Raw genomic sequence first — 17,666 nt, 5'->3', positions numbered from 1 at the left:
GATATATGAATAACTGTTTTCTTTATAAACATTCAATACATTTTAATTATGATAGAAATATATACAATGTATGCGTTTATAATAGTTTTTATATTTCAATGTCACAATATAATTTCACTATTTTATGTTTTAAATAATATGAAAAAAATGATTCAATTTTTTTTTGAAATATTAATTTGTTGAAGTTTTACTTTTATATGTAGTCTTATATTCACTTTGTTATTTATGGAATAAATCTGAATAATACCATATAATTTACATGTCGTAATATTACACAAGAGAAATGTATTTTGTACATATTTTAAAACTAAATGAAAATTTCATATTTTATAGAATATATTTATCATATTATAATCCCAGGTATAGATATCGTTTAAAACAATTTATTTTTTAAGTTTTTGTTAGAACTTAGAATTTCTTTATATTGAAATAAGATATTTGAACATGAAAACGATAAAAAATAATTACATAATTCTTTAAAAAATTAGTTAATAATGCTAACGGAAGTGTTGAAATATAATTTTTAAAATAAAAAATAAATAAAATAAGAATGAAAAAATTGAATTCTAGAATTTATTGAGAAACCTATATCTCAAATCTTTCAATATATTATGAAATAAAAATATGTATAGAATATTCGAATGAAACAGATAAAGAATTTTTTTTTGTTTAAAAATTAAAATAAATTATAATACGAAATTTAATGCGTAAAAATTTTTTTTATTTTTCAATTTTATAAACAATTTAATTTTGCATTAGATAAAAAAAGACGAAGATAAAATATGAGATAGAGATAAATAGAGAATTATTATCAGTCATTAATTATGATTGCTATAATTGTATATTGTATGATTTGTTAATTTAAATTATACACCTAAATTATCGATATATTTACATTTTGTTATCCAAAAAAAAAAATCATATGAAGAAATTTTCCATTATTTTAGATGAACTCGGATATAATATATAATCATTGAATTTAGAACAAATAATCTAAGATTATTTATAAAAAAATCAAGACAAAATCAAAAATATAGAAATTGTTTCAAAAATTCAAGACGTAAGATAACATATATAATAATATCAAAGTTTAAAAGTTAAAACAATTGAATCGAACAAATAATTTTTAATAAATCCAGATCAAATACCAACATATCTTATAATTATATTCCTAGAATATAATCTAGTAAATTTATTTTCGATATAATATAATTTTTTTAAATCATTAATATAAATCAATTAAAATATAGAAATTGTTTCAAAAATTCAAGACGTAAAATAACATATATAATAATATCAAAGTTTAAAAGTTAAAACAATTGAATCGAACAAATAATTTTTAATAAATCCAGATCAAATACCAACATATCTTATAATTATATTCCTAGAATATAATCTAGTAAATTTATTTTCGATATAATATAATTTTTTTAAATCATTAATATAAATCAATTAAAATATAGAAATTGTTTCAAAAATTCAAGACGTAAGATAACATATATAATAATATCAAAGTTTAAAAGTTAAAACAATTGAATCGAACAAATAATTTTTAATAAATCCAGATCAAATACCAACATATCTTATAATTATATTCCTAGAATATAATCTAGTAAATTTATTTTCGATATAATATGATTTTTTTAAATCATATTAAATGATCTTGCATAAAATTTTAATGATCATAAATTTTACTTATTATACTATTATTATTAATATAACAATATCATTAAAGTATATTAAAAAAATATAATTATATATATATAATACAAATATACTAATTGAATTGCTTTACTATAGTGATTTTTTTACTATAGTGTTTACTATAGTGAAATGCTTGCTTTACTATAATGATTGCTTTACTAGTGAAAAAAAATCTTTGATTTAAACATCAGACAAACGTTTTCATGTGCATTTAAAAATTTTTATCTTAAAAATAATAAAATCTTTTAATAAAATAACGTAATATACATAATATACATAACGTATATTATTTTTATAAAGATTCTTATAATATATAATCTTGAATATATATATCTAACAAATATCATAAAAAAAAACTCTCTCTTTTTATTATATAGTATATATTATAATTTATAAAATTCTTTAAAAATTATCACGATGTTCAATCAACAATATGCAATATTAACTGCCATTGACTCATACATCGAACCACTTTTAATTCGTGTTCTATCAACAAAAAAACTTGGTTAGTTACAATACAAAATATATATTATTATAATTTTATATTATATTAATTTATTTTTTAATTCTTTTTTTTTAGGGGTTTGTTGTGAAACAATTAAGATAGATTCTTTGTCGTCTAGTTGTGGAAAAGAACAAGGAGATCGTTTTAAATTGTCTATTCCATATGCTAAACAAAATTTAGTGTGGAATGTGTTTTTTGATTCACAATGCCCTGAAATGGGTCCTGATTTTATATTTAATGATAATACTTTTTTAGCAGATATAGATGTAGATACTTTATCTGTTAAAGTACCTAGTCTTGCTAATTGGAATCCTAATGATGAAAATGCATTATTGAATGTTCTTAAAGAACTTTTATTATGTTATAAGGAACATCAGGTTTGTAACATTTTGTTTATAAATTCATTAACATTTAAACTATATTAAATTTATATATTTTTCTCATAAATTAGATACAATTAATTCAAAAACAAGCTCGATTACAAATAGAATATAATATGCTCGTGACTTCGCAAGAAATCAGACAAGAAGATATTGAAATGATATTATTACCATTTAGTTCTAAGCCAACAGAAGCAAGATTTTTAATAAGTTTATCAGTGGATCTTTCTCAGTTACAAATTCGTACTTGCAAATCAGAGAGTGATGTTGCAGTGCTTCTTGTAACATTTTCTGGAACAGATTGGAATCGTATTACTTCACAATTGCAGTTTTCAAAATCCTTAGAAGGAATTCTTAATGAAATAGTTGAATTATACATACCTTATTTTCCATCTGATACACATTTAATACATTATATATTAAAAATAAAAAAATTTATAGCAGCAAAGGTAATTTTTTTTAATTCATTATTATTGTTTATAAAATATTATTATTATTTAAAAAACATTATTATTATTGTTTATAAAATATATTTTTATTGTAGGTAAACTCAGTTATTCAAAGTTTAGAAAAAAGAAGAGAGTATATAGCAGCATTTTTACTTCTAAAATATGAGGCTATTTTAGAATTTGATAGTATAAAATATACCTATATATCATGTTTACTATGTGAAAATGACTTCTATGCAGTATTGTATATTCATCTTCCATTAGGATTTCCTCGAGAACCACCTACTATTGAATTATGTTCAATATATCATATAACGTCACAGGATACTGTTTATAGAGAAAAAGTAAAAAACTATCCTTATGAATTCACATGGACACCACATGTTATGATTAAGCGTTTACTTACATTCATTCAACGAAATGTAGAAACATTTAAATCCAATTCTATTAAAAATTGTTCTGCAATTCATGATTAATTTATTAAATGATATAAATTATTACAATTATTTATAATATAAATCTTTTATTGTACATATTTAAGATTATTCTTTTTTGTATAAATGTATATTAAAATAACAATAAATAAAATACTACAGATAGGAAAATAAAAAAATTATTTTAATATTTTGATTTTATTATAATATTAATTTTTGCTTTTTATATAATTAATAACAATTTTTTACGCTCAATTTTACATAATATACTTAATAAAACAAAAAAATATATATACGTCACATATATAAGTAGTTTTAAAAACATTGAGGTCAGTTCATTTTGCGAACTATAAAATTTACGAAAAGATTTTAAAGAATATAATAAAATTAATTTGACATATATAATTTTATATACAATTATTAAAAAATATTACATAACAAGAATAATCAATATTTTATAATAAGATTAACATTTATTTATATTATTAAATCAAGTAACTAATATACTATAAGAGGTTATATACTATAATATTATTTCTTATATATTTGTATGTAATAAAATTAATAAATGATATTATATATTAAGGGTTATACAAAACCCTTCTTATCTAATAATAAATTTATTTTCTCTTTTGGAAAAGCATTATATGCCACTATGGTGAAATATTTGAATCAAACGGAAAGCATCAATATAGATAAAGATTTATTTGAAAAATACAAATTCAGTGTTGATCAATTAATGGAACTTGCTGGTCAAAGTTGTGCTATTGCTATTGCTCGAACTTATCCATCACTAAAAAACTCTGTACATAAGATTTTGATTTGTTGTGGTCCAGGAAATAATGGTGGTGATGGACTTGTTTGTGCTAGACACTTAAAACAATTTGGATATTTTCCTGAAATTTATTATCCAAAAAGAACAAATAATATTTTATATGAAAATTTGCTACATCAATGCATTGAAAATGATATTCCTTTGTTAAAAAATGATGTAGAATATATTGCTTCAAAACAATTGCATCAATATGGTCTTATAGTTGATGCAATATTTGGATTTAGTTTTAAACCACCTGTAAAAGATTTATTTATATCTATCATTCGTTTATTAGAAAATACAATTATTCCAATATGTAGCATTGATATACCATCAGGTTGGAATGTTGAAGATGGACCACCTACAGAAGGTGGAATAAAACCAGAAATGCTTGTATCATTAACAGCACCAAAATTGTGTGCTAAAAAGTTTCAAGGAAAATATCATTACTTAGGTGGTCGATTTGTACCAAAAAAATTAGAAAAAACATATAATCTTAATCTACCTGAATATGTAGAAACTGACTTAATTCTTTTATTAAATTAATTTTTTATATAAAATTTAATTACATAATTTTTTTATTAAATATATTTAAAAATTTATATATTGTATTACAAATATGTATTCATATAATAATTAAAAATAAATTTCTAAAAAAGAATTGCGAAAAAAATAGTTAGTAAAAGAAAGATTCCTAAAAGAAAATAATTTTTTACAAAATGTTTTATTGTTAATAATTTATATTTTATTGAAATCAAAGAAAATTGAATTAATATATACATATATATTACATTTATAATCAAAAACTAAATAAAATTTTAATATTAAAAATAAATTATTATATATTTTTATTTTATAAATTTCATCTATATTATAATAGATTTTTCATTTAATATTGCTTCATATATATGTATATAATTTAAATTTACCGCTTCATATATATATATATATATATATATATACATGTATATATTATTTTTATAGATGGCGGTTAATACTAAGAAAGTAACATCTATATATCTTCAATGTAGATAGAAACATATGAATAACTAATAGACGATACAATCCAAGTGATACTTTATTGATATCAAATTCATTATAAATTATTACGGATTTTATAATTATTATTATATTATATATGATATAAATTAATAAGTTTAAAAAATGGTAGGTTTATTATAAATAATATATTTTTATATAAATTATATTAAATACTTTAGGTTAACATATCTTTTCTAAGGCACAAGAAGTAGAAGAAACTATGAAACGCATTCAATCACATAAAGGAGTAGTTGGAACAATTGTAGTTAATGGAGAAGGTATATAGTCTTTAATATCTTATATAAATTATTATGTAAAACTTAAAAAAAATTTATGTAGGTATCCCAATCAAATCTACATTGGATAATACTACCACAGTTCAATATGCAGGATTAATAAGTCAACTGTCAGATAAAGCACGCTCTGTAGTACGAGATTTGGATCCAACAAATGATCTTACTTTCTTACGTATTCGTAGTAAGAAACATGAAATTATGGTTGCTCCAGATAAAGAATTTATACTCATAGTAATACAGAATCCAGTTGATTGATAACCAAAAATTAAAATATAAAATATTATATGCTTTGGTAATTATTGATAAATTATTTTTTTTTAAATAGTTTATTTTAATATATATAATATTTAATATTTTAAATAAAAAATTTTTTAATTTATAAATTAATAGTAGAAATTGATATTATTATCAAAGTTTCAAGCACTGCAAAGCAATTAATGTAAGCATAATTAAGTCACCTATATATAAATATAAATCTCAAACTAAAATTGTAATTTAATTAATATAGTTAAACCATTTGTGTTATAATTAACACTTCATATTGTTGTTTCTAAAATAAATTTTTATTTCATCAAAATTTGATAAATCTTAAAATTTTTATTTAAGAAGCATTTATTATTGTACAATTTATTATTGTAACATTTCAAATGAATTTAAATGTTTTTTATTATTATTTTTTATTATTATTCTTATACAGATTATGTATATGTAATATTAAAATTTCATAAAGATTTCATTTCAAAAAGATTTATATATAGATATTATAAAAATAATTGATTTTATTTATTTATATTTTATTACAAAACTATAAAATATTTTAAATATACATATATAAAGATTTATAATATTTAAATTTAATATTATTATAATTTTTGAGCTTATTATTTGATTTTTATATTATAATTATATTTTATAAACAAAATTATAGAGAGCACAATAAAAATTGTACAAATACTATATTATAAATGATTTCAATTTTATTTTTTCAATTTTAAAATTTATAGTAAAGTTAGAAAATTGATTTAATATAAAAATGTTAAAAATAATAAAATACTACTAATTTGTAATAATATTTGTACAACTTTTATGAAAATTACAATAATTATTAATAAATTACATAATTATATATAAATTAAATATATTTTGCTAAAATATTGTAAATAAAAATAATTAAAAATCATTTATCTATATTTATCAATTTTGATGCTTTAAGGATGGATGAAAAACACCATAATAAATAATCATAGCTGTTATACCTAATAAAAATGGTACAATACAAAAAATAATGAGTATATTAAAATACCAAGAATTTTTAACTTCATTTGATGAAACATATATCCAAATAACAGTTGCTATTATATTTTCAAGAAAACAAATTATATAAAAGAACACATGTTTAAGTAATGTACTACCATCTATTGTATTTAGATATATGAACACATGTATTACACCAACTACCATGGAAAATAATATAGAATAAATACGTTCTTTAATTTTTGGGGAACAATGTGGAGCATGATTAGAATCTTTACAAAATTCTAATATACCATGAGAATCAACAATAATCCAAATAGTCATACTTATCCAATGAAAAATACAACCAATTATAGTATATATTGGCCAAATACTTGCTAGAACGCTTAGAGATAATATTCTTGAAACTGAAAAATTATTTTAAAAAGTACATTTTAATTTTTTTGTATAATAATCATATATACATACCTGTTATACAGAAATGCCATACAAATTGTAAAACTATTCCTATAATATTAATATTTAACTTATCTTGTTGAGCCAATCTAATACTACGATGATAATTAGCCATTGCCCATCCCATACTTCCGAGTGAACTAGTAATACTAGCTACCTGATGAACAACTATAATGTAGATAAATATTAATTTTATTCCTCTTAATTAATATTATAAAATGAATTATATAATAAACATACATTCAAAATTAATATTATTATGGCCATGTTTTAATAATATAGTTAGTTGTAAAATTTGCTGGGGAGCAGCTTCAAGAAAACATTCAGATACTCTTAATAATGCAACATCTTGATCTTCTTTAAGCATCTTGAGATAATATCGTCTTTGAGCATTACGATTATTCTGTTTGTTGAACTTACAAGCATTAAGAGCATATTTTAAAGTTCGATAATAGCGTAACACTGGTGTTAACTGAAATGCTATAAGTATAATACAATATACTTTTTTTGATAACATTGCATATATGCATTTAAGATCAATAGAATCTGATGTTTCATTTGTCTAAGAAAAAACAAAACAATATTATATATTTAATCATATTAATGTTTTTATTCAATATAATTTTTTACCTTATTATCTTGTTGTTGCATTCTTCTGCTAATTATAACATTTATAAATGAAGGTAAAAAAATAAAAACAGTTGTCCATGTAAAATATATTATTTTTTCAGCTAATAAATATCTTATTGCAAGATTTATATCAATTGCTACATCCAAAATATGCATAAGAATTGAAGATATAAGGAAAAAAATATCCAAATAAGATACAGTTGGATTTTTCAAAGGAACATCTACATCATCAATATTTATTTCTAATATAGGAAAAATATCAATAATTTGTCTTGTATGTTTAGTCTGAATTTCCATATTAATGTATCATCAAATAATCTTCAACTTAATCTAAATAATAATAATAAATATTGAGTTATAAATTTTAATTATTGATTTATTCAAAATTTATAATATTTTTTATATTAAAAATAACCTTAGAGAGTTAAACTATAAAGACTTAATTTTTGTTGTCATTTTAGAATTTTCATTATATTATATAAAAGTTATAACTTTTATTTTGATTAATTATCTGTAATATAAAATATATATATATTTATTTATTTATTTTAGTTAATAAGTATATAATATAATTTGATATATTTTAATGAATACAATTACTTTTAATTTATTAATATGTCATATAATATGTTATTGAACGTCATAATGAATATTTATACTGTTATAAATTTATACTATTAAATGTTATAATTAAAAATGCACTAAAAATTTAATACAATTTTTTATATATATTTTTGTGTTATGTTACATATAATCTTTTTGAAATTTAATAATTTAATATTATTTTTGATACTTTATATAAATAAAAGATATATATAAGTAAATAAAAAAAAATACATATTTAATTGTTTTTTTTTTATGAAAGTGTACGAATTATTGTTATTGATTCTACCATGACACACTTTCTTTGAATATATTGTTATATGAAATATATTAGAGTTAGGGATTTCAATATAATTTTAATACTATAGATTTATAATGTATGAAATTTAAAGCACAAAATAAATTCTATATTAATATTAATTCAAATATTTATTTTAGAATTATAAAATTAGAATAATAAAAAAAACTTAAAGAACTTTCATATTTATAGTTATATTTTAGTTATATTTATATTAGTTATTAGAAAAATAAATATTTTACTTAAATATTTTGCAAAAATTATATTTATGAAATATTATTAATTTAAAGAAATTTTTAAAATTATATTTATTTAACATACATATAATATAATACAATACATATATATATATATATATATATATATATATATATATATATATATATATTGCATTAAATAAATATGTATAGAGTTTTAATTTTTAAAGTCTTCTTAAATTTCTTAATCATAAATAAAATCTCAAATCTTATTAAATAAATATTTTCTTTGATAGTCTTTAAGATATTTGTTATAAACACTAATTCTCTATTTAAAAAAATAAATAAAAAATCCATAATTATTAATTTATGTTTAATGAACATAATAATATTAATTATGAACGAAATTCGTACAAAATTTTTAATTATATTACATTTTATTAATTTTAATTAATTCACAAATTATAATATTTTCTTATTCTTTATGGATATAAATATTTTGCAATTCTTTTTTGTTTTCTAATTTAAGAATTAATATAATAATAAATTAATATTAATAAGTAATAAATTATAATTTTTTTTAATATCTTAAATAAATTTTTCATTCTAGCATAATATATTTTTTTCTATATTAATTTGAATATTTTATTATATTTATATTGATTTATATGATATATGTCAATTTTATCGCAAAATTTATCATGTATATCAATATCATAAAATTTTATAAAGTAGAGATAATTTTTTTAAATAAATTATTATTTATTTATAATATAAATTTTATAATATAAAAAATTTTGAAAAATTATATGTTATGATTAATTAAAGATGTATATTAATAGTAAAAACATATATATGCGATATATTATTTTGTGTTGTCATAGCAACTCATAGAATATAGAGATATAACCAAACACAAAGAAAATTGTTGATTAAATGAATTATTTATTATATCAGTGAATTATTTTTTCATAATAAATGAATACAATAAATACTAAAAGATATCTCGTCATTATAATTATACAATATTTAATATTACTTTTTGATATCTTTGTTAATTCATTTACTAGCTTCTCTAGATCAAATTCAATCAATTTATTAATTCTCTATGTGTATGTTTTTTTACTTTTGTACTGTAGTAAAAAAATAAATATATTTATATAAATTGAACTTAATTTTTGTTTTTAAGGGCTCAAGATATATGTATTGTTATGACTATCACACTTCTACTAGTTAACTTCTTTTCTACTTACATTTTTCAGGTAATTATTATTAAAAATATAACAAAATTTAAAAATTAATTTTTAAATAATATTGTAAAAAAATATATCCTTTTCATGCAGATAGGATTAATACAATTATTATATACAAAATTTCGTATAACATTAATATTATGTATTATATATATGGTATTAAGCATTACTTTACATATATGGGATATTAAACTGCATTGGTCATCACCTTTCAAATATTATTGGACTACAAATTTTCATATACTCTATTCATTACATAGAGGAGGTAAACATATTTTCAATCATATTTTTTAAATATATATATTATTTTTTACAATTTCTTTTATATTTAGTTACATTAAAGTTGCAGTTTTATACTATTATTTCTATAAGAGGGCATCTCTTCGAATCGCAGATCCAAGATTCTATGAAAATTCAACATGGATTCAAAGCCAATTTATTTTTTCATAATTAATATTTATAATTAAATGTTACAATAAAGAAACTAATAAAAAATTTTCATTTGAAATAAATAGAAAAACATAAGATAACAAAGAAATTTGATTTTTGTTATAGTAAGTATTTTTTCTTTGTTTACAAAAAAAAATATAATTAAAATAAAATTTGTTTGAATACAATTGCATAATTTTTTTTTACTTTAATCTAAATTTTTAAAAAATAATTAAGTATGATAGATATGCTGTAGATATAATATACAATAGTAACGTATATTTTTAAATGTATTTTTTAAAATAATTCACTTTATATACAATATAAAATGTATTGTTATAGTATTTTTTTACAATTATATTGATACTGTACAAAAATAAAATATAAAGTCTTGTACAATTTATTATAAATATAAATATCAATTTTTAAAATAATAAGAAGCACATGCATATGTAATTCATATTATACAACATTATATTACATTTAACCATTAAATTATAAGTCATTAAACAAATAAAAATACATCAATAAAATATATCAATAATACAAGTATTATTTATAATATAAATTCTATTTCATAGTATAAAATATTAAGTTTGTACTACTTTACTTTACTTTAATATTTTTAAAGAATATAAATTAATATCACATAAATACACTTGAAGTGTATTACTGACAAAGTAATAGGAAAATTATCAAATAATTTATTTATTAAGGTATCTTATCATTTTTATCATTATTATTAGAAATAAAAAGAATGTTGATATGAAGTTTACAATGTTACTTAATTTAACATTTTACTGTATAAAGGTAAATTTATTATAAATTATTTATTAATCATTTTATGTTCGCATTTTAACTTTAGATGAAGTATTAATAATATTTCTTTGTAAAAAATACAAAGATGTAAAAAATTTATTTTTGCATTTTTATGCAATATTTACAACATTAATATTTTATTTTCAATGCTTTATATTTAAGAATTTTTGTAAAGCATATCATAATACATCATATGTGTTGCAAATGTGAAATTATTATTTTTTAATTTCTATATCTTTTTATTGAATTTTTATTATTTTTTAGTTTTTTAAATATTCTATACAACTGTTTTGACTGGTGAATTTTTATTAATTTAATGATATTTTATTATCTTAGGCTCATTTGAATAATAAAACAAGACTATATTCATAATTCCGAATATTCTTTCATTTGAAGTACAATTTCAAAATATGAAGTTAATATTATATTTTTGTGAAAATAAATATATTTCTCTTTTGTAAGATATTTAACAAACTTATACATTCTGATTTCAATTTTTACTTTTAGAAAATGTAAAATTCTGATAAGTTAAATAAAAGTAAAAATGAAAAATATAAACTTTATACAGTAGCTGAATAAATTATATGTCATAAAATTGGAATACATTGATATTATATTAAAACTAATTTAAATTAGTAACTGATTTGGCTTATTCTTTCGTTCAAATTCGCCTAAATGTTTCATTTTAAACTTAGATTATATAAAAGCTATGAACATTATAATTCAATTGAACTTAATGCTTTCTTCATACAGTATGATTACTATGAAGGAAGAGTAACTTATCTATCAAATGAGGAGGTAAGGCCGTTCGCCTTGTATCATATAAAACTTGCACTTCTGCTGGAATTCTAGAGGGTGGTGCACAACATGCAGGTACACAATTATATTTACAAGCCAATTTTCCTAAATTTGGACATTTTGCAGAAATCTTTGCCCACCATTGAAGAGGACAATAGTCAAGTGGTGCAGTAGATTCAGAATGATATTGTACAAGTTCAAGATCTGCTTTTTCTTCTGCAGGCATTCCACTTTTTATTGAACATAAACCTCCAAGTAAAAATTCCATGCCTGAGTATAATTAAAATATGTATATTTATTAAAAATTTAAAAAATCAAAATTATTACATAATTTAAATTTTACCTGATACACGACTTTTTTTATTTAAAGGTTCCTCTTCAACTTTGATGCTTATATTATCACCAGATTCTTCTTGTATTAATTTTGTCAACATTTCTTTTATATCAGTTGCTACTGAATTTTTGTCTTCTTCAGTAGCATATGGTAATTGTTTAAACCTAGTATATACCATATGATATTAATTATATTTCTTTTCACTTAAAATAGAACTTATTTTAGTAATATGTAACTACCTTGGATCTAAAGTAGTTGCAATTTGAAGTAAAAGAGTAACATTATAATCTGCATATCTATCATAAAGCATATCAGATAATGATTCTTTGAAAGATTTTGCTTTCTCACTATCATTTTCTTTTATTTTAAGGTGAGAAGATACAAGTTGCCAGAGTAATGGTTTTAATAAAGAAATCAATGGCATTTTCTCCTCACTAAGTGTCATAATAGTAACTTTAAATGGTTCAAGTACATTTACAAGATCCTCTACAATTTTCCATTGATCATTTGTTAAATCAACTATTTCTTGATCAACACCTTCCATGCTCTCCAAAATTGATGTTACAATATTACGACGTAAAACCATTTGTTCAAGCATGTTATATGTTGATGTCCATACAGGTGGATAATCCATTAACATAGCATTTTCTTCTAGCTACAATTATATTAAATATATTTTAAAGTTATAAAATTATAAATATATATATATATATATATATATATATATATATATATATATATATAAATTAATTTAAATGACTTATTAATAATAAAATTTACTTACTTCTAATAATTGTTCTTGCATAGCTAATGCTGCTGATGCAGCTGGATGACTTATAATAGCTCCAATAGCTGCTCTACATTTTGATAATATAGTTGCAACTTCTGGACTTTCAAAACAAGCTTGAGCACATACTTGTAAAGTATAAAGTAAACAAGGAACTAATGTTAATCCTCGATTTGTTAAAGCATTCAGTAATTCTGTTCTAGATGTGGCTACTACTACTGCAGTTATCCTTTCTATTTTCAATTCCCAGTCAAGTAATAAAGAATCTATTGTGTTACCCCATTGAGATTCCTCCCAATCTAAAGGAGCATGAATAGTACTTAACACTTTACATTCTAACACTGGTTCACCAGAGTTTTGATAATATACAGATACAGTAACAAATCGTTCATCAGAATTTGATTTCCATTCTTCAATAGTCAAACCTACTTCATTTGTAATACAAGAAAGAGTTGTTGTTACTGATTCACGAAAAGTATCATATATCTTTGGAATAATTTCTTCTTCTAATTTATTTTTACTTGGAATTTCACAGGGTGAACGTAAAGTGGCAACTAATCTCTGAAAACCTCGTCCTTCTACTACTTCTGGTAATTGTAAATCCATTATAATAAATTCAGCTATAGCATCTGATACAGTTTTTCCATCAATACTTGATTGATTAATAGAATTATCTTCTGGCATAAGAAAGGCCACATTTTGACTATTACTTCCAATATTAGAACCACTTTTAATCATAACTCTTAAAGGTTGACCAATTGTGATATCATCTTCAATATTAGATAAACTTACATTTGGATCAGTTACAAATTGAATATCTCCATCTATTTGAACAGTACCATCTGCATTAGTAGTATAAATATGTTGAGTAGAAGTTAAACCTGTTTTTAATAATTTTTTTTGTGCTCTTCTTTCTTTTGTTTCCTGAGAAAGTACTTGTCTACGTGGAGGATTAGTAGCTTCTAATTCTAAAAGTTCTTGAGCATGTTTATTTTGTAAATGCATACGTAAATTACTGGTATTACGATTATATGCAATTTGAGTTTTACATAATATGCAAACAATTTTTACTTTAGTAAGAATATCTCCATCATCTGTAGCTGGAAATCCGAAAAATTTCCAGTAAATACTTCTCATTGACATAGGTACTACTAATTTTTTATAAGTATAAGTATACTTTTCTTCCATCATTTTGGCGAGTACCATTTGCATCTCGCTTTTCGAATCATCTGTTGTTGCAGATTTTCTGTTGTTAGGCAATGTTATTGGTTTATTTTCCATAATTGTAATTCAAAATACATAGGTACCGGTACGTCTTATCTTCTAGATATTAAAATATACATATATAATATTTCTCACAATTGTAATATTTCATAGCGTTTTTTCTCGTCAAAATGAAAAATTTTTGTTGCATAATTTAAAATATATCTGTTTATAAAGATGCATAATCCTTTTTACACGTTCTCGTCTTTTTATGGTTATAAAGGAATAACAAATTTACCGCGAATACTACGATATCTCAAAGCAATGTTTGACGAATTATTTCACAGATATCGAACTTCAATTTCTCGTTTCGAAAAGAACGATGCACAATCGGTTATCGACCACCTCTCGTAACGATGCTATCGACTTTAGTTCACTTACTCAAAGAAATATCGCTACGTAGAGTTCTCAACTAATCGATTCCATAAAATAGTATAGTTTCGATGAAGCGCCATCTATATCGATTATTCTTTATTTTGTTCTTTAGATGAAATATAAAAACGTATTTATATAAAAATTAAAAAGTAATATTTTTTGCTATTTAGATAATATTGATTATTAAAAACTATAAACAATATTTTCAGTAATATTAATATATTAAATATATTATTTTTCGATTGAATGTAAGAACAGTATCTTGTTATGTCAAATATTTTTTTATTCTATTAAAAGTGTAATTTTTATAAAAAAAAATTGTTAATAATAATTAGTAATTAATAAAAATAAAAGAAATTTTATGAAATATATAATTTTATGAAAACATAAGTGAATACAAATATTTAATGAAGTAAATACTTATTTTTGGAAAATTAACCTAAAATTTTATTTGTATTATTCCATATCGTCGTTTTATATTTTATAAAAAGTTGAGAATATATACTTTTTATTATTTTTATAGTGCGATATATTAATTTTAATTAGAATTATTTTAAACTATAAAAAATGTATGTAACGAAAAAAATGAAAATATTTTTATATTTAATATTATGGAGGTTATTTTCTGTCTTTATGGTTCAAACTGCCCATGTACCAGATGAATATTGGCAATCATTAGAAGTTGCTCATCATTTAGCATTTGGATATGGATATCTCACATGGGAGTGGACAATGAAAATTCGTAATTATATTTATCCATTTTTATTATCTATCATATATAGAATATTGACATTGATATGTATGGATTATGTAATAATTTTAACAACTGTACCTCGAATTCTTCAAGCAATTTTCAGTGCTTATGGAGAATACAAATTCTATGAGTGGACTAAAAACAAATGGACATTGTATAGTTTATGTATAAACTGGTATTGGTATTATTGTGCTTCACGTACATTAATAAATACTATAGAAACTACATGTACTATGATAGCTTTGTCAATATTTCCATGGCGTGATAACAATATTAAAACTATAAAGTATTTATGGATTGTAGGATTCCTATGTATGATTAGACCTACTGCTGTTGTTGTATGGTTACCATTATGTTTTTATCATTTATGTACAAATTTACAAAATAAGTGGAAAATAATATATCAATATAGTGTGATATGCATTATTTGTTGCATAACTTCAATATTATTAGATACTTATTGTTATGGTGTTTTAGTCATTTCTCCTTGGGAGTTTTTTCGTATGAATATACTTCATAAAATTGGAAATTCATATGGTACGCAACATTTATTATGGTATATTATATGTGGATTACCAGTACTTTTAGGGTGTTATTATATTGTGTTTTTATTATGTATTTGGCAAATAATGAAACACCCATCTTTTTTTCATTATCAAGCAGTTATGTTATTTGTTATATGTTGGACACTTACTATTTATTCTTTGTTGTCTCATAAAGAATTTCGATTTTTATTACCTCTTTTACCAATGTGTATATATATATGTACTTCTTGTACATTCCATTTGAATATGAAATTTATGAAAACAGCAAGAAAAATTTTTGTAGGATTTTTAATATTATCTAATGTATTACCTGGTCTTTATTTTAATTTAGTACATCAACGTGGATCATTAGATGTAATGAATATTCTTCATAAAGAAATTGTTAATAATAAGGATACAAACAACATATTATTTTTAACTCCATGTCATGCTACTCCTCTATATAGTCATTTACATATAAATGTATCTATTAAAATATTAACTTGTGAACCTAATTTGATTAATAACGTAAACTATATGGATGAAACGGACATATTTTTTACAAATCCAATGCAATGGTTGGTTGAAAATTATGATATTAATAAAAATATTACTATTCCGAATTATATAATATTGTTTGATAATATTGTACCAAAAATAGATCGATTTTTAAGTCATTATCAATTATTATCGGAAGTTTTTTATACACATTTTCCACAATCTAATTATGGAAAATATATTTATTTATATAAACATAAATGAACAAATAAATTTTTCAGTTTCAAGTTAGTAGAATAAATTATTACAATAATTATAAGTTATACAATAATAAAAATAATAAAATTATAAAATAAAAATAATTAAATTTTATACTTTGTTGAATGATGGATTGAATAAAACGTAATAACCAAATATAATAAATAGAAAATAAGAAAGGAAAATAAAAAAATTTTTATTAAAATCATAATTTGCAAATATAAAATATATTTATAGATAGATAATGATTGTTATTCGATTTTTGATGATAAAAAATTGAATTGATTGAAAGATTAATTTATATCAAATAGTTTCGAATTTTAGAATCTTTATATGTACAATGATATTGATTTCAATATTAATTATATTAATTGAATAAAGATTTTTTGTGACATAATATTACTTTATAATATTAAATATCAATTTGTTTACAATACAAAATATTTAATTATTATATTGTTTATGCGAATATCAATATAAAGTTATAGAATTATACAACAGATTGTTATTTCA

At 20.4% G+C, this 17,666-nt stretch overlaps 7 protein-coding genes across 12 annotated transcripts; 5 read left to right on the top strand and 2 right to left on the bottom strand.

The window, feature by feature from the left end:
• Positions 1-1,866: 1,866 nt before the first annotated feature.
• On the top strand, positions 1,867-3,651 carry LOC412589 (BRISC and BRCA1-A complex member 2). Its single transcript, XM_396044.5, has 4 exons — positions 1,867-2,209; positions 2,285-2,586; positions 2,661-3,038; positions 3,134-3,651. The coding sequence occupies exons 1-4, from the start codon at positions 2,122-2,124 to the stop codon at positions 3,512-3,514; spliced, it is 1,149 nt and encodes a 382-aa protein (XP_396044.4). The 5' UTR covers positions 1,867-2,121; the 3' UTR covers positions 3,515-3,651.
• A 305-nt stretch (positions 3,652-3,956) lies between these two features.
• Positions 3,957-4,990, top strand: LOC727471 (NAD(P)H-hydrate epimerase). Its single transcript, XM_001123179.5, has 2 exons — positions 3,957-4,020; positions 4,114-4,990. The coding sequence occupies exon 2, from the start codon at positions 4,128-4,130 to the stop codon at positions 4,830-4,832; it is 705 nt and encodes a 234-aa protein (XP_001123179.2). The 5' UTR covers positions 3,957-4,020; positions 4,114-4,127; the 3' UTR covers positions 4,833-4,990.
• Positions 4,991-5,269: 279 nt separating this feature from the next.
• Positions 5,270-5,919, top strand: LOC726176 (dynein light chain roadblock-type 2). The gene is made up of 3 exons (XM_016911654.2): positions 5,270-5,453; positions 5,527-5,605; positions 5,667-5,919. The coding sequence occupies exons 1-3, from the start codon at positions 5,451-5,453 to the stop codon at positions 5,876-5,878; spliced, it is 294 nt and encodes a 97-aa protein (XP_016767143.1). The 5' UTR covers positions 5,270-5,450; the 3' UTR covers positions 5,879-5,919.
• Positions 5,920-6,817: 898 nt separating this feature from the next.
• LOC727466 (XK-related protein 6) lies at positions 6,818-8,475 on the bottom strand. The gene is made up of 5 exons (XM_026440193.1): positions 8,379-8,475; positions 7,964-8,293; positions 7,574-7,895; positions 7,346-7,501; positions 6,818-7,284 (listed from the first exon to the last, which is right to left on the bottom strand). Exons 2-5 carry the CDS (start codon positions 8,258-8,260, stop codon positions 6,818-6,820), a joined length of 1,242 nt encoding a protein of 413 aa, XP_026295978.1. The 5' UTR covers positions 8,261-8,293; positions 8,379-8,475.
• A 1,419-nt stretch (positions 8,476-9,894) lies between these two features.
• Positions 9,895-10,857, top strand: LOC102655942 (transmembrane protein 138). Of its 3 annotated transcripts, none has more exons than XM_006560609.3 (4): positions 9,895-10,173; positions 10,251-10,323; positions 10,405-10,579; positions 10,664-10,857. In XM_006560609.3, the coding sequence occupies exons 1-4, from the start codon at positions 10,040-10,042 to the stop codon at positions 10,762-10,764; spliced, it is 483 nt and encodes a 160-aa protein (XP_006560672.1). In that variant the 5' UTR covers positions 9,895-10,039; the 3' UTR covers positions 10,765-10,857. The 3 variants fall into 3 exon arrangements, with proteins under 3 accessions (XP_006560672.1, XP_006560670.1, XP_006560671.1); XM_006560607.3 differs by having other exon boundaries at positions 9,903-10,173; positions 10,647-10,857; XM_006560608.3 differs by having other exon boundaries at positions 9,905-10,173; positions 10,658-10,857.
• Positions 10,858-11,932: 1,075 nt separating this feature from the next.
• Positions 11,933-15,129, bottom strand: LOC727528 (zinc finger BED domain-containing protein 1). Its single transcript, XM_026440412.1, has 4 exons — positions 13,479-15,129; positions 12,934-13,349; positions 12,704-12,858; positions 11,933-12,630 (listed from the first exon to the last, which is right to left on the bottom strand). The coding sequence occupies exons 1-4, from the start codon at positions 14,760-14,762 to the stop codon at positions 12,308-12,310; spliced, it is 2,178 nt and encodes a 725-aa protein (XP_026296197.1). The 5' UTR covers positions 14,763-15,129; the 3' UTR covers positions 11,933-12,307.
• Positions 15,130-15,180: 51 nt separating this feature from the next.
• Positions 15,181-17,324, top strand: LOC102655898 (GPI mannosyltransferase 3). Of its 4 annotated transcripts, XM_026440415.1 has the most exons (3): positions 15,182-15,268; positions 15,778-15,861; positions 15,967-17,324. In XM_026440415.1, exons 2-3 carry the CDS (start codon positions 15,852-15,854, stop codon positions 17,157-17,159), a joined length of 1,203 nt encoding a protein of 400 aa, XP_026296200.1. In that variant the 5' UTR covers positions 15,182-15,268; positions 15,778-15,851; the 3' UTR covers positions 17,160-17,324. The 4 variants fall into 4 exon arrangements, with proteins under 4 accessions (XP_026296198.1, XP_026296200.1, XP_006560669.1 ...); XM_026440413.1 differs by having other exon boundaries at positions 15,181-15,268; positions 15,778-17,321; XM_006560606.3 differs by lacking the exon at positions 15,182-15,268 and having other exon boundaries at positions 15,627-15,861; positions 15,967-17,323.
• Positions 17,325-17,666: the final 342 nt, after the last annotated feature.

The sequence above is a fragment of the Apis mellifera genome, linkage group LG4 (genome assembly GCF_003254395.2).
Source record: "Apis mellifera strain DH4 linkage group LG4, Amel_HAv3.1, whole genome shotgun sequence".
NCBI classification, from domain to species: domain Eukaryota; kingdom Metazoa; phylum Arthropoda; class Insecta; order Hymenoptera; family Apidae; genus Apis; species Apis mellifera.
Note: the sequence above shows the minus strand (reverse complement) of the source record. Positions and strands in the feature narration are given on the sequence as shown.

What these genes read in the sequence shown, in the direction of transcription:
- LOC727471 (XM_001123179.5), top strand. Translation starts at nt 4,128, where the DNA reads ATGGTGAAATATTTGAATCAAACGGAAAGCATCAATATAGATAAAGAT.
- LOC726176 (XM_016911654.2), top strand. An exon ending in AATTGTAGTTAATGGAGAAG is followed by an intron (nt 5,606 to 5,666) that starts GTATATAGTCTT and finishes AAATTTATGTAG; the next exon opens with GTATCCCAATCAAATCTACA.
- LOC412589 (XM_396044.5), top strand. Translation starts at nt 2,122, where the DNA reads ATGTTCAATCAACAATATGCAATATTAACTGCCATTGACTCATACATC. An exon ending in TCTATCAACAAAAAAACTTG is followed by an intron (nt 2,210 to 2,284) that starts GTTAGTTACAAT and finishes CTTTTTTTTTAG; the next exon opens with GGGTTTGTTGTGAAACAATT. An exon ending in TATGTTATAAGGAACATCAG is followed by an intron (nt 2,587 to 2,660) that starts GTTTGTAACATT and finishes CTCATAAATTAG; the next exon opens with ATACAATTAATTCAAAAACA.
- LOC102655942 (XM_006560607.3), top strand. Translation starts at nt 10,040, where the DNA reads ATGAATACAATAAATACTAAAAGATATCTCGTCATTATAATTATACAA. An exon ending in AATTTATTAATTCTCTATGT is followed by an intron (nt 10,174 to 10,250) that starts GTATGTTTTTTT and finishes TTTGTTTTTAAG; the next exon opens with GGCTCAAGATATATGTATTG. An exon ending in CTATTCATTACATAGAGGAG is followed by an intron (nt 10,580 to 10,646) that starts GTAAACATATTT and finishes TTTTATATTTAG; the next exon opens with TTACATTAAAGTTGCAGTTT.
- LOC727528 (XM_026440412.1), bottom strand. Translation starts at nt 14,762, where the DNA reads ATGGAAAATAAACCAATAACATTGCCTAACAACAGAAAATCTGCAACA. An exon ending in TGCAAGAACAATTATTAGAA is followed by an intron (nt 13,350 to 13,478) that starts GTAAGTAAATTT and finishes ATATAATTGTAG; the next exon opens with CTAGAAGAAAATGCTATGTT. An exon ending in GCAACTACTTTAGATCCAAG is followed by an intron (nt 12,859 to 12,933) that starts GTAGTTACATAT and finishes GGTATATACTAG; the next exon opens with GTTTAAACAATTACCATATG.
- LOC102655898 (XM_016911655.2), top strand. Translation starts at nt 15,687, where the DNA reads ATGTATGTAACGAAAAAAATGAAAATATTTTTATATTTAATATTATGG.
- LOC727466 (XM_026440193.1), bottom strand. Translation starts at nt 8,260, where the DNA reads ATGGAAATTCAGACTAAACATACAAGACAAATTATTGATATTTTTCCT. An exon ending in TGCAACAACAAGATAATAAG is followed by an intron (nt 7,896 to 7,963) that starts GTAAAAAATTAT and finishes GTTTTTTCTTAG; the next exon opens with ACAAATGAAACATCAGATTC. An exon ending in ATGGCATTTCTGTATAACAG is followed by an intron (nt 7,285 to 7,345) that starts GTATGTATATAT and finishes ATAATTTTTCAG; the next exon opens with TTTCAAGAATATTATCTCTA.